Source organism: Musa acuminata, chromosome BXJ3-4 (assembly GCF_036884655.1).
Source record: "Musa acuminata AAA Group cultivar baxijiao chromosome BXJ3-4, Cavendish_Baxijiao_AAA, whole genome shotgun sequence".
Lineage (NCBI taxonomy): Eukaryota > Viridiplantae > Streptophyta > Magnoliopsida > Zingiberales > Musaceae > Musa > Musa acuminata.
In genome coordinates this window covers 1,157,019-1,171,866 of record NC_088352.1, presented here as the reverse complement: position 1 = coordinate 1,171,866, position 14,848 = coordinate 1,157,019, and the positions used below count along the sequence as shown (strand labels likewise).

At 39.3% G+C, this 14,848-nt stretch overlaps 2 protein-coding genes across 2 annotated transcripts; both read right to left on the bottom strand.

The window, feature by feature from the left end:
* Positions 1 to 3,408: 3,408 nt before the first annotated feature.
* On the bottom strand, positions 3,409 to 3,964 carry LOC135634916 (homeobox-leucine zipper protein HOX19-like). Its single transcript, XM_065145661.1, has 2 exons — positions 3,765 to 3,964; positions 3,409 to 3,679 (listed from the first exon to the last, which is right to left on the bottom strand). Exons 1-2 carry the CDS (start codon positions 3,962 to 3,964, stop codon positions 3,409 to 3,411), a joined length of 471 nt encoding a protein of 156 aa, XP_065001733.1.
* Positions 3,923 to 14,122, bottom strand: LOC135635784 (1-aminocyclopropane-1-carboxylate synthase 8-like). Its single transcript, XM_065147119.1, has 5 exons — positions 13,941 to 14,122; positions 13,718 to 13,849; positions 13,465 to 13,625; positions 12,535 to 13,387; positions 3,923 to 4,146 (listed from the first exon to the last, which is right to left on the bottom strand). Exons 1-5 carry the CDS (start codon positions 14,091 to 14,093, stop codon positions 4,060 to 4,062), a joined length of 1,386 nt encoding a protein of 461 aa, XP_065003191.1. The 5' UTR covers positions 14,094 to 14,122; the 3' UTR covers positions 3,923 to 4,059.
* Positions 14,123 to 14,848: the final 726 nt, after the last annotated feature.

Here is a 14,848-nt window from a genome sequence, read left to right as displayed (position 1 = left end):
TTTTAGTTAATAGAAATTTAATTTGTATCACCAAAAATGTTTTTAAAAAAGCTAATTGATGCAGTTTTACTACCCAAACACACAGTTTTTGTGTTGTGCATTGTCGAAAACTTACTGGTACTTCTTTTGAACTGATAAATTTCTTAAACTGTTTTTTCTGCTTGTTTGGTTCATTTGTGTCCTTTTAAGGGGATGATAATGTTTTACTCTTCGTTCAATCAGCATCTTGTTTTTTTTATATAGGTTTTTCAGACGTGTAATATTACAAATTGACTGACCTTTTATGAGTAGGTGTTGTAAAGACCTGTGCAACATTTGTAGGTGGAAGATAAGTATTTGAAGATTAGTTTGTTATATTTTAGGACAATTTACCTATAAATTGCAAAAAAAAAAAAAACATGAAGATAGATCTGAACCTTATGGCCAATCTCTGAGTGAAGATGATGTGTGTTCATCAATTAGTGAGATGCATGTAGGCCTAACCATGGTTCTGGTTTCAAAAACAATAGTTTGGATTCATTGATTCGGATTGATTAGAAAAATAAAAAAAGGATGTTGATTCCGATTGATTAAAAAATTAAAAAGGATTATCAAAATTTTGAATTTATGTCCTTTGACTCTAAATTTAATGTGTTAATAATCATTGCACCATATAATTCATATTTGTCTTCTCTTTTTTTTTCGTTAGCTTGAAATTGAATCAAAATATCAGTTTCAATTTCAATCGTCTTTGGAACTAGCTGAATCGTTGACTTAATTCGAGATCGGTTCTTAATCGATTTGGGTCGGGGTCAAATCGAATCACATTAAGGACAGGTTCAAATCATAATTACTTACAACACAATAATAAAGATAACAAGCATGTTTCTTTTGAATCGTTAGTCTTAGCTTGGTTTTGTTTATAGTCGTAAACACGTCTTTCGTGTCTTTTATATGAAAAAACATGTCTTTCACTTTAACATAAAAACCTAACAATAAGCGTGAGAAAGCTATAACGTGCATACCAAAAAAAACCTAACAATAGAGATGACATACTTAATGTGTAACCCTTGTGCACCAAGTCTGGTCAGACCCAAATGATGTTTTGTCTTCTGAAAACTAACACATGGTTTTCTTGACTATATATTATAGTGTTTTCAAAAACCTAAATAATTAATTATTTTTACTAAATAACCTATAACTTTAACATTATCCTGAACTTATTTTGTTTTATTATATATATAGATAGATATTCTTTATGTCATACATATTTTCTCTTGTGTGGCAATTTAGAGCTTGGCACATCAATCATTGCCTGATCCATCAGAACTTAGCTATGATGATTGCTAGACTTTGGACCACTTCAAGATCATGCTGTCCCAATCAAAATAATTAAGATCATGATTACATAGCCTTTCCTAGTGAATCTGACATAAAGTCTCTCCCTTCACCCTTGTAGGATCCAAGTAATCTCCTTTGTCATCATGCACTCAGAGCACAGTGTATGTGATATGGAGATTTCTGAAGCCCACTGAAATATATGGTAAGTGGCCACCAATCATATGGCGAAGCCAAAATTCCATGTATATCCCTCCCAAATTACTTGTATGTCTTCATAGGTAAACTCGGTCAATTGACCATTAAAGTTGCAATATTGAAACTCTAATTGATAGTAATATATGGTACAGAAATTTTCTTGGGACAGTAATGACGTTAATAATATAAATCCGAACTAACAACTGCTAATCATGATTGATAAAGGTTAGCCCGAGTGTTTTGCATGACCATTAACGGTAGGTGTATATATGAAAGATTAATATTGGGGACAGAAATTTGTTATTTCGAACTTTAGACATGTAAAAACCCCGAAGAGGAAAAGTGTCATTGCATTCCTTCTTTCTTGCTTAGCTTTGAAGATCTATTTTATAACTAGCTTCAGATCAGTATGAGATCAAAATCTGCCTTCACCACTTAACAAAAAATGATGATTTAGATTGAAAATACTAAATATATACTAAAGATTTTAATTTTGAATAATATCATCCTGAGCCGTATGTACTGGCCCACCAACAAATCGATATTAAGACCGTCTTTATTGGATGGTATCAACCTGATTGTGGGTCTTCTCCTTGTCTAATGCGACGAGGAGAAGAAAAAGAGATGATGTCGTTGTCTCAACGTAATTTTTTTTAAAAAATTATATATATATATTAGGTTTGTCAAGAAATAAGGATGAAAAATATGTAGTAGAATTTGACATTTAATATTTATTGATCTAACTGTGTTGTTCCACCATCACAAATATCAGTCTTTATACAAAGAAACCTAGATATTATGGTCCAACATTATGAACATACAAGAGCAAAGGTTGTGATCCAGGTGGGCCCACATCGAAGAATAAGAATCTTCATAAAATTCAAAAACGTATTTATCAAAGATAAAGCTTTGTGGAAATCCTCAGATGGAGGTGTGATCCACCAGGTGGGGCCACGTCAAAGAATTAGCATATAGTAGTGGGAACTAGCCGAACATGTGCATAGGGAGGAGCCTATTGGTTCGTGGGGCCCTCCCGAAGAGACAGGAGGCTGATTCGAAGGGGACGAGAACAACTTCGTATGGACCTCAACTTGTGGGACCCACTGTGCAGGGAGAAGGGCCATGTCACCACATGGACGTGTGACCCATCGGTGGGCTCCAGATTCCCACCACTCATGCATGGTGCGAAGATAAAGAAAAGCTTCTTTATTTGACCCACAAACCCCTTCCTCTCCCTTCCTTCTTGGAAGGATGACACGAGCCAACCCTAATCACAAATCAAGATGTACATATATATATATATATATATATATATATATATATATATATATATATATATATATATATATATATATATATATATATATATATATATATATATATATATATACTTCACATACCTCAACACAAGTATACATCATGTTTCTTTTGTGCTACGCTCCATACATCGCATGTGCTACACAAACCTCTCCACCAAGAGTTCTTCCAATCAACAGTTCATTCCAAACCAGACACGAAAGAGGGAAAGCATGGAGGGATAAAGAGAGATGATAGTCTCAGTATGTCCAACGCAAACATTCGTGTTTCAGTCTAAGCTTTCACTTTAACTCATCACTAATGTATGAGCTTCTTTTCTTCTAAAGATTTCTCTCTCTAAAGAACCATAATTAGATTCGGTTGCTATTTCTATAACATGATTTCTCAGATTTCAATATGATAAATCTATTAAAAATGATCATGAGAATTGGATTCACTAACAGATCACACACACACACACACACAGAGTCGTATAGATTAAACAAGCATTTAGATGACATAATTCAACCCAGAGCAGCTGAAAGGTAACTCACAATCCCCAGGAAAAAAAGAGAGGTTGTGGGTTTCTGAAGTACGTTAACATGGAGCTGGACGTGTGATGGGATTAAGGAAGAGACCAGGCTTCGGTGCTGCATCACTGCCAGCTTCGGAGCCATTAATCCTCTGGCAGGACGGGCACAGCGCGAGGGTGGCCGCCGGGATCTGCATGTACAGCGGCGACGGCGCTGAGAATCTGAGAGACTTCATCTCCTGCAACTCCTTCCGTAGCCTCTGGTTCTCCGCGGTCAGCTTCTCGTAGCACCTCCTGAGGATCTCGCAATCCACCTCTGTCTGCTTGAGCTTCGTCCTATAACCAAAACATGGATAGAGGAGATGGATACAATGAGAGAGCAATAGATCTGTGCAAGGAGCTACGATCGCTGCGCTCACACCTTGCTCTCCTGTTCTGGAACCATACTTCCACTTGGCGCGGCCGGAGATTTAGCTGCTTGGCCAAGGCTTGTTTTTGTTTCTGATCAGGACAAAGATAAGAGATGGAAGCTAACAGAGGAAAGCATGAACAGTCCATGTAATTACGTCGAACACTCACAGGATTAAGGGAGGTGTGCTCCTTGAACCTGTTCTCCAACATGGCGGACTGCTCCTTCGTGAGCCTAAGTTTCTTCCTGACACATCCGTTGTCCTCCTCGTCCTCCTCCGCTTCGTCACTTCCGACATCCTTCTCCCTCAAAACGATCGTCGCATGCGGAGAGGAGAAGGACGAAACCGCGCTACGAGAAGACGACGCCGGCGCCGGCCGAGACTCCTCTTTTGCTTTGGCAGTTTCAGCGTAGGCATCGGTGGAGAGGCTTAAGGCGAGGGATGGCTGGTCGGAGGCCAAGTTCGTGAGAGGCGAGCACGGCTCTCGTGGCCGGAGATGTTCGGCCGATGTTGTTGTCGTCGGACCGACGCCCAGCCCGAGGGAGAGGGCAGTCTCACGGATGTCTTGTGAGTTGTTTATGTCCATGTCTAGCTCCGCTCAGATCTCTGCCTCTTCCGCTACTGGTTCTTGTTTATATTGCTTGAGAGAGAGAGAGAGAGAGAGAGAGAGAGAGAGATGGTGACGATGGGTGTCAGCAAAAGGAAAGAAAAGAAAGAGGAAAAATTGAATGGAAATAGAACCGAGTATGGATTATTAGGAAAAACGTTTGGCATGGGAGTCTATCTGAAAAAAGAATAATTGTGGACAAATGTGACAATTCAACTCCTAGCTATAGAAATTGTAGGCAGGTCACACTTGTCCGGGTGTGACCTTATTTTTATTTCATATTATTAATAAAAATGTTCATATGTAAAAGAAAGATGGGAAAAAGGATTGGAAAAAAAGTTTCATATCATTAAAAATTAAAAGAATCGAAGGACATATATTAAGTTTGATATATGACACAACAATTTAAAATGATGAGTGCCAAAATTGTTGTAGGTCAAATGATAGTTTACTTATTGAGTATAAAAAAGAGATACTAGCAAAATATTCATTAGACTTGACTCAGATAATATATTAAAACATTATTTGATTTATCCTTACAATTAAAGGAAAAAAATGATCAAACCCATATATATATATATATATATATATATATATATATATATATGAATTATGTTTGGTGGGATGAATTCTGTACTCTTTATCATTGAAGTGATATCACAAAGTCGTCGACCAATGATGCCATGATTAAAACCCCCAAGTATTAGTTGTTGTGTAGCCCTCCATAAAGGCCACACATGAGCTGTTGCCTCGCTGCAAGGAGTAATTGCAAGCTGCAACCTCACACTGTGGTAGAGATATGGGGCTCATGTAGCTGTGCTCCCTCCCTTTGTCTGGTCTTTCTTTGGCTTGTGGCGGTGGAGAGCAGGGAAGGACCGATAGAATTAACATCCCAAGCTTAATTTCCTCTAAATATATATATAGCAAAGGAGTTATGCACCCCGACCTCCCTCCCTATCTCTCTTGCATGCATAAGAGAGAGAAGAAAATATTCCTAAAGTCAAGAATGATTGAAAATAAAAATATTTTACTAGCCGTAAATGGGTAGAAACTTTTTGTATTTCTTGAATCATTTTGATCTCTTAAATCCATGAGCATTAAAAGGGTCTTGCTAATTACACTCCGTCATTTTCTTGTAGTGCTAACTGTAGCTGAAACATCTGTCATGGAACTATGATCAATTGTTGATACACAATGGATTCCTCAGCCAAGTAGTGATCGAACTGATAAGCTTCCTATCAATCTCCCCTACCACTAAAACATTGGGAAGATGCATATTTGAGTCAATTAATTACCAGATAGATAGATGTATATTCTTAAGTCAGTCACCGAAACATACCAAGATAGATAATGCAACTTCGATGCCACCGGACAAATCGATGGCCAAACGCATGATTAGAACCACAAACAATGAGGAAGTGCTGAGAAACTAAACCTAATCACATCGGATTATGACAAAAACTAGTGGAAGCTTTTCGGACGTCATCCCGTCCCTCAAACCAAGTTGACGAGGGGGCAAAGCTGGCGCCGAAAGCGCGACGTGTCGTGACATGTCAGCACGGTCCCGCCAATGATTTTTTGCTGTCATATGAAGTGGTAGGCGCAATCATGGAGCTCGTATGAGGTGATCCCAAGAAAAAGGATGGGAGGATAAGAGGAGTTTGGATTGGAGAGCACAACAAGCACATGAAGTTTCTGTGTCTGTTCTCGCCCACTTTTTCTCTTGCAGACGTGTAGTCTGCAAACTACAATGAGTGCCCCCACTTTGTTTCTTGTCTTTCTACTGGAAAGTGAATGCCCAAAGAGTGTCGATAAGTGCTTCTCGGTTGCGTCACGAATACTATTCTTTGAATCAGGAAGAGAGATTAAAAGATACATGAGTGAAAAATGGACTTAGTGGTCTTAAATTTTAATTTTAATTTAATTTAAATTAAATTTTTAGCATTAGAGTATTAGGTTGATGATTTATGATTAGTCTTAACCCAAAACATAGCAACCAAAGATAATAATCTTGACATAGTTTCATTTTGATTTGAATCCTTAAAATTTCAAGGTGAGTGGTATATCTGATGTGCCATAAAAAAATATTATCGTATTTTTTTTTTTTTTAGAAAAATAGGCTTAACTTCATTTTGACTTGAATTGATGGCAGAGTACATATATAAGAGCTAATCCATAATATAATTGATATCTTATTACCATATATGGTGGTGGTCATGGACTAGTTCTATTTTGACTTTGACTTGAATTCTCAAAATTTTCAGCTATAAGAATACGATAATATAAAAATAAAAAATAAAAAAATTAATTTTTATTTTGAATTGACTTTCTGAAATTTATAAAAAGGTATTCGAGTCTTGTGGACAAGAATAGAATGATGTGAGTTGAGTCTGCATTATATTGACAGCATTGATTACCGCTTAGATGTTTGCCAATTGCTACAAGTGATTGGAATACATTGGTTAGTTGTGCCTACAAGTTATATCCGGTGAACTTATGCTTTTTGTTGTTGTTGTTGTTGTTGTTGTTAATGTTAAAGTAAGATATGGTTATTCCATACGTTAAGATTCCAAGTTAACCTTTCTTTGAGTGAATTTATCATAAGCTTGGTGTTGGGAGATAAAGTGGGCTCAACTAAAAACTTATCCTAGTGACATACTTGACAATGACATGTCTAATGCTCGAGTAATTTGAAAGAAGAGTGATTTACCATAATTCTTAAGATAACATGGTTGGTTTAGCCTTGGAACGAAGCAATCTAGGCTAAACCATAATATCTAAGGTTAATGAGATGTTTTAGTAAAACATAATATTTCATCGTCATGTTATCCATTTGCCATATCCTCTTATAAGTTAAAACAAGATTAAGGTATAATCCCACAAGCAATACATCTTCATTAGTTCCAACTCTCACGTGACCATATTTATTTGAATAACACATCAATCAACGACACATCTTTCTAGTATCACAAAATATCGCGATCATTTCTCAACTCCATCAACAAAAACTTAATATTTTTTTATGAATCATTTTGTGTAACATGTTTTCCACGGTAAACTCAACATCCCTAGGGCTAACTATAAATTATCCACCGTAGTTAGTTGTTTTTAGCATATTAATTTATATACTTTAAAAAATTATATTAATATCTCTATAGCTATAAAATAAAATAATTAAAAGATTTAAATAAAAGGTGAAAAAGATAAGTGAGAAAAAAAAATCACATACTTTTTTTAAAAATAAGATTGATACCGCGCAGAAAGTATAGGTTATTCCTGGAGAGCCGACGAGGAGAACTGTTATAGAAAACTAACATGAGGCGTGGGCATAGAGAGTCGCCGTGGAGAGTTGGGGAGTTGGCATGAGGATCCAACATAGAAAGCTAGCGTGGAGAGCTTCCTACCTATGGAGGGAGCGAATTGATTTGGGAAGATGGACCGCCTTACTTGTGGGGAAGTCATCTAGCAACTCTTTAGCCGAGCCGTGAATCCTACACGATTGGTTGGCATTGGGGGAAGTCCGGACGTGACCCTTCCGATGTTTAAGTTAGAAGGTTAGGGAAGGAGTGAGTTAGCTGTATTCAAGAGAGTGTAGTATTTTTCTACCTACCTACGTTTGGCTTGGGATTTAGTTTTTATACTTGGAACCTGGCGACAAGGTTGAGGATTAGTGAGGGCCCCCCCTACCCTATTTGTTAGGCGCCATTTATGGAGGTGACTTACCAACTTACCGATGCGTCATCCCGAGATCGACGTTAGCACAGAGCCATTGGGATGTCATTCCCTGCTCGACTTCTTACCACTTTGAATCAAGAAAAGAGTGGATCCTTCTTTAGTCATCCGAAAAAGGAGGGTGTGGGAAAGGTGAACCATGTCGTCGGTCATTAATACGAGAGCGTAACCTTTTCTTCGACCGTGATGTCAAAGATGAATAACTCTTGTGGGCTCTTATAGGGAAGTCAGGACAGATAGGGTTCATGGGTTGATTCGCTATCGATAACTGCGGGGGTTTGGTGGAGCTTCCCATACTTTTACTTTCGCTTGCTCAGCTCATGTGGTAGGATGAGTTGGAGGTGATGGAATTTCCCTATCTCTAAGAAAACAACAGCCATGCTCGCTATCTAAATGTGTGTCGTATGTTTAGCTGAAAAGGAACATCAAGTAAAAAAAAGTGACAAAAGCATATTACCGTAAAGAGGGCAACATTTGGTTTAGCCTACCAGCGATGAATTCTTGGGTGGAAAGTAGGATTGATACTGGAAGAGAATATTGTAAATGATTTGAATGTGAAAGGTATTGTAAACAAGATAGCGGTGATATGATGGCCAATGATTGATCTTACCATTCTAACCAAATCATTTGTGTCTTGACTTTAGAGGATGTGATATGATGCTAATCGCTTACGTTCAAGTCGTGCCGAGAGACTCTAAAATATATAATTCTTCTCCTTCATCGTTACCATCAAATTTAGTTGGCCTTAGACTATAGTTATCACTACATCATCAAATTTGATTGACCTTAGAGATTATGTAGTGGTAAACATGATTTTTTTTAGAAGCTCATATCCAATTTGCCTAACTGTGTGGATCTTTAGCACATAGTTAGAACTAAGATGCAGCCATTGATTACGTCACGAGGGGAAGACACAGGTCTTCCCCTTTCAAGTCTTTTGGAAGGTTGAATCCATATCATAACAATGTCATGTTGCTCGTTCAATCGGGCTAATTATAGATTATTTTTTTATAATTAATTATTTTTAGTATTTCAATCGTAACATATTCAAAAAATATATTAGGATCTTTATACTTATAAAAATGAGATATTAATCTTTTTTTTTTTTTTACTTTGTCGATTTTATTGATAAAAATATCATAGAGTTTATCACTGAGCACGTAATGAGTTTACCTCACTTTGGTTTACCACTAAGCATATGCAATATTTTCGTTAGTAGAATCGACGGTATGAAGTGAAACGTGATTAAATGCTTGATTTTCATAAATATAAGAATCTCAATATAATTTTTAAAAATATAAAAATTAATAATGATACCTAATTATAAAATATAATATATATAATTAGCAACAATTTGCTACTGTACTATATTGTAAGTTTTGGTTGACATTGATATTATGAGAGCCGACGGAAGTTGTATGCTTAGGATGGGCCTTCGAGGAGAAAAGCATGAGAGTTTGCAAGTCCAAAGACATATAATGAGGCTGTCGAACTTGATCTACCAAAACCAACTCCCAAGAGGAACAAGAAAATTAGATTCAATAGCTGCAATATCAAGTGATGCAGCTTGTCATCAGAGTCAGAGCAATAACACATGAGAAAGGCATGGAGAGAGCAAGCCACTACATCATTTGGAAATCAAGTGGTTGGGCTTTGAACTAATGGATTGTGTGTGCCAACATCAAAAGGCCAAGTCTGTTGTAGTTCCTCTACACCAAAATTTTGAAGAAATAATAATTATTTCTCCTGCAGAATCCCTCTAGAAATCAAATAGCTTGAAGCAAACTGATACAAACTTGAGGGTTTCATCCACAACAAAAGAACCCATAACTTATTTCTTTATTGACTCAGTTATTAAAAATTTAAATCAATAGAACATGTCTTATATGCTCCATCGAATTAAGCTTTTAGAATTACTGTGATTGTTATTCGCATGGCAAATTCATCTATAGGTGCTGTCACAAAATTTTACTAATAACATAAAAAAATCATAATTATTATTGAGAAATTTCCCATAAAGGTGGTGGGTATGAAAAATCATAGAGATAGGGATGATAGAAGAGAAGAATAGAGACACACTCCATGATTCAGAACTTTTGGTGATTATCATAAATTACAATTTATCATATCTCCTTACTTTTCTAGTTTCTCTTGAATCCACTCGTAGAGGGTTAAACCAAAAGTTTTTCTTTCGAGTCAATGTTTAAATTTATATTTCTATGGATATATATTATCTTGATTGGACTAATCTATTAGATTATATGATCTTATCGTAAGATATATTATGGATATGATTGGATTCTGATTATAATTATCGACTAATAGAATGAAAGTTTAATTATGATAGGATTCTTTAGGAGATGATCTTGATGGAAGAGATTATAAATATTCTATCATATCCTTTTACTAACATAAAATAAGATTATAGATATTCTCTAATCTCTTTTTTGTTCCTGCTTCGTCACTTAGAAAGAAAATGCAAATCTAGTTCTCTTTATAAATCGATATTACTATAGCTTTTGAATATGATGCATTGACAGATCAAATAACAGTTTTCTGAATGACATTGAAAGGTACACATCATAAATTTGATTTATTATTATTTGATTTCGATATTAAAATTTTTCACATAATATTAGCATAATAATAATTTTTATGCTTATAATTGATATTAGAGATTTGTTTCTGAATTCAAATATTTTACCTATGTTTGTTAATACTTTTCAGTCGTGAAAATATATTGTTTAATAATTATTTATAATACCTAAATGATTCATTTGTATTATCGATTTACTTTTTAATCTAGTCTGTTTTGTTTTATCATATGCCTGCAGACGTATTAAAGTTTTTCCCACAACGATGAATTTTGTACTTACATAATCGTATTTCTCGTCGCAGAGATAGACTAATAAAATCAGCAGGCGATGCACTCTCCCATGGCTCACACTCTACTCTTCTTACCGTGCAACTGCCAGCAAGCATGGCCTGCACGTTGAACCCCTCAGGCCTCCTGCAAGATAAACTGTTCCAATTAACCATCAAACTTCCATTGCCTGCCATGCTACATCCTCTGTTGCAATCCATCTCCCACCATCAATGCTAAATGCTGCACACCATATGCAGCGCTGTGGTCCATATGGTCGGCATGACGGACGGTCGTTGTTGTTGTTGTCGCCGCCAGCGGCGGAACCGAGAGTCCCGGGAGGACTAGTTCGCCGGCCCGCCCCGCCTTTGTCTGGCGCTCCATGACAGTGCTGAGAGTGCTTCACATGGAGACGGTCCCACACGGCAATGTCACTGTGGCAGCAGCAGTGAAGTCTTCTGGACTCGAGTCATCAGAATGCAGCAGGAAAGAGCAGCTCCAGTGGCGTTTGAATGACTGGGGCATCCTGGATTCCCAGCACTGACGCATTTCTACAAACAGATTGGTTGCGTTGTCTTCGGAAATCGCCAGTTAGAGAGCAGTCAAGAAATCAGCGTCGTCGTTGGACAAGCTGGTCCACTGACCTGTATGCTTGGATTGTTCCAAGACAGGTTTGCGCCATGACCTGTGTGCACACAGGACAACATCCACATGTCTGCTTCCTTACGTTTCCTGTTGTGGATGATGTCAGAACCCTTTTCTGAGGCCAAGCCGAACAAAGTTTCCGAGCTCCATGAATGCGTCATCTGCATGTCAAATGTAACTCACAACAGTTGAAACGAAGAAATCATATCTGCATCGTAGGGAAGCTTAGATAGGATCATCAAACTCCGATATACTTGTGAGCAGTAAAGAAGCATTGAATTATCTGTCACGAATCTTAGATGGAGGAAGACGAAGACATACAAAGCAGATAAAAGAAGAGTAAACCCAGCTGCCAAAAGTGGATATGACAAATCCCTTAGCTACACAAGTGGAAGAAGCATGCACCAAAACTGGAAATGGCCCCCCCACCTTCTCAGGTCATGAATTCTTCTTATGGGAGTGTATATGTTACAAATCTTTTCTTTGATAATGTGGGATTGTATAATAACATTGCCATGGAAATGATTTAATTGACTGTTTTGCAAAAGCCCTTCATTTATATTAACGTCAACAGTGTCATTGAATAGTTTCAGGTCTCATAGTAGAAGCATGTCATGATATTTAATGCAGGCATACTAATTCAAAGTTGAATACAAAGGAAAAGATCTGATTCAACCACGTAAAGTCATTAAAAACAAACTTCTACACATGATTCCTTGGAGCACTTTAAAATCGTGCTCAAGGAAGAAGAAAGAGACAGAGGGCAACGCACAACCTCTTGATGAAACGAAACAGACATAGAAACATGGTAGGTAGCATCACACGGTCTTTTACGTCACTGGCATCATCTCTCCAACATGCGATCTGAGGATGGCAGAGTAAGGATCCATTTGGGCATGCATGATTGCATCCTGCATCCTGAGTTGCAGATCACCTTGTGGCCATGACAGGAAACCACGAAATCGTCGAGCCGTTGGATCGCCAGCTCGAGCGTCTCCGCCGACATGTTGGCGAAGCAGACGCGGAACCACCCCGGCTCGTCGCAGTGGCATGAGGAACCCGGGGAAATGTTTAGCCCCACCTGGTACACCATCGTCTTCCACAGCTCCATCTCTCCTTCAAAGGTGTTGGACTTCAGCAGGTGTCTCATGTCCACCCAGCAGAACAAACCCGCATTGCTATTCAGGCAACTGATGCCGGTTCTCTCGAGTCCACGAACGAGCAGGTCATGCCGCTCTTTGATCCTCCTCTGGTTCTCCACGATGTAGCTTCTTCTGAACTCCTTGTCTGAGAGCAGTGCGGAGAGGAGGTACTGAGTCTGGGAAGAGACGAGCCCAAAGCTCGACATCTTAGTGGCCGCAGCCACCACCGTCTCATTATTAGAGTAGATTGCACCGACTCGGAACCCAGGGAGGCCGAGATCCTTGGAGAGACTGTAGACGAGGTGAACGCGATGTGCCACATTTTTCCGGCCCTGGATGGCCTCCATGACGCTGATGAACCCTGGAGAGTCGAAGTTGGTGCCCGAGTAGACCTCGTCGCTGATGAGATGGATGTCTTTGGCGGCGACGAAGTCGATCAGGGTGTCGAGCTCGACCCGTGTCATCGTCGTGCCCAATGGATTGGAAGGGTTGGTCATCAGAACTCCTTTTACTCTCAAGTGAAGCTTTCGTGCCCGTCGATGGGCTTTCTCGAGCGCCGCCTTAGTGATCCGGAAGCCATCGGAGCTTGAACAACGTACAGGAACGATTTCTGCACCAGTTCGCCATTTGAGATCCCTGTCGAAGCTGTTATGCACGCTGTTGTGTGAGACTAATGTACAGTGTAGGTATGAGAATGGAAAAGGTGGCACGTTGTTCCATACCCCGGGTAGTATGGAGTAGGGAGAAGGAATGCTTCGCCGGGTTCGGCGAGGCAAAATATGAGAGTCTCGTTTGCAGAAGTGGCGCCTGCCGTGAGGACGAGCTTGTGGGGATCGAATTTCACTGTGTTTCGTCTCGTCTCTCCCATGAAATCCGCCAGTGCCTGCAAACGTTTACGTAGAAGCAGATCGATCTACACAGGGAAGCTCGTTCATTCCCGCACATTTGAGAATAGAGACGGTATCCAATGCTTACCTTCTTGAACTCAGGCAGGCCATGATAATCCTGGAAAAGGCCCAGCTCGCGGAACACGAGGACGCCGTCTCGCCTGAGCCCCGTAGCGTCGGGGTGGCTTTCGAGCCACGACTCGATCAGGTCGAAGGAGAGCTGCATGAAACGTGACATGAAGATCAAGACTCGGTGGCTATCAGCGAGCATACCGAGCATGCGGAAATGGGATTCATGACCATTATCAGACCTGGTTCTCTGCGAGACCCATCTGAATGATGCCGGTGGGGTTCGTCTTGGGATCGTAAGGGTTCTTCTCGTACTCCTGCCATCCCAGGAAGTAGGAGGAGTCCTGTCCATGGGTGTTGCACGCGGCCTTCCTGGAGAGCAGCTGCTGCGGCATTATGGCCCGCCGAGGAGAGTGGGAATGGGAGACTGCTTGGCGAAGAGAATTTGCTGTGGAGGGATTGTTCGGGATGGAAGACTTATATGCAATTATATAGAGAACGCCGCGGTGAAGATGCAGGAGAGAGAGAGAGAGAGAGAGAGAGCGCCTCAAGGAGACAAGGAGAACACAAGAGTGATGCTGAACCCACGAATTCGCGACGTACCTCGCAACCGACCTGCCTCGTCGTTGGCTGCAGCACTGCGTCCTCAGTGGGCCCCTGCGACTCTACCACTGATAAATAAATAGTCTAAAATAATAAATAACTCGGTATATTGCGATTTATCCGCTTTTTTTGAGATCACAATAGGACCGACGATAGCCCATAACAATTTAAGTTGATGGAGTGTTGACCATTAAATAGGTCAAACATTTGTCGCGTTCATAAGAAAGAGAGATTGTCGGATCGTAATCAACGATCCACTTGCATGCAACATCTTGATGGAATCGGTTGGGTCCAACCGTAATTAAAGATCAGCCATTTAATTGGATCCGCCATATTAGGTTGCAAATGGATCATCCTTAATATTTGATGGGCATTTGATCTTTGACCCATATTGCATCCACGTTGACCACTTTAATAAGATTGGACTAAGAGATATTATTGGTAGCAGACTCATGCTAATATAACCAGAAAATTTACAGCTATTTGTAACTATAGTTCTCTGAAGTAAAAGTTTGTTATTTTGGTATTCATGATCTCAAGAAAACTA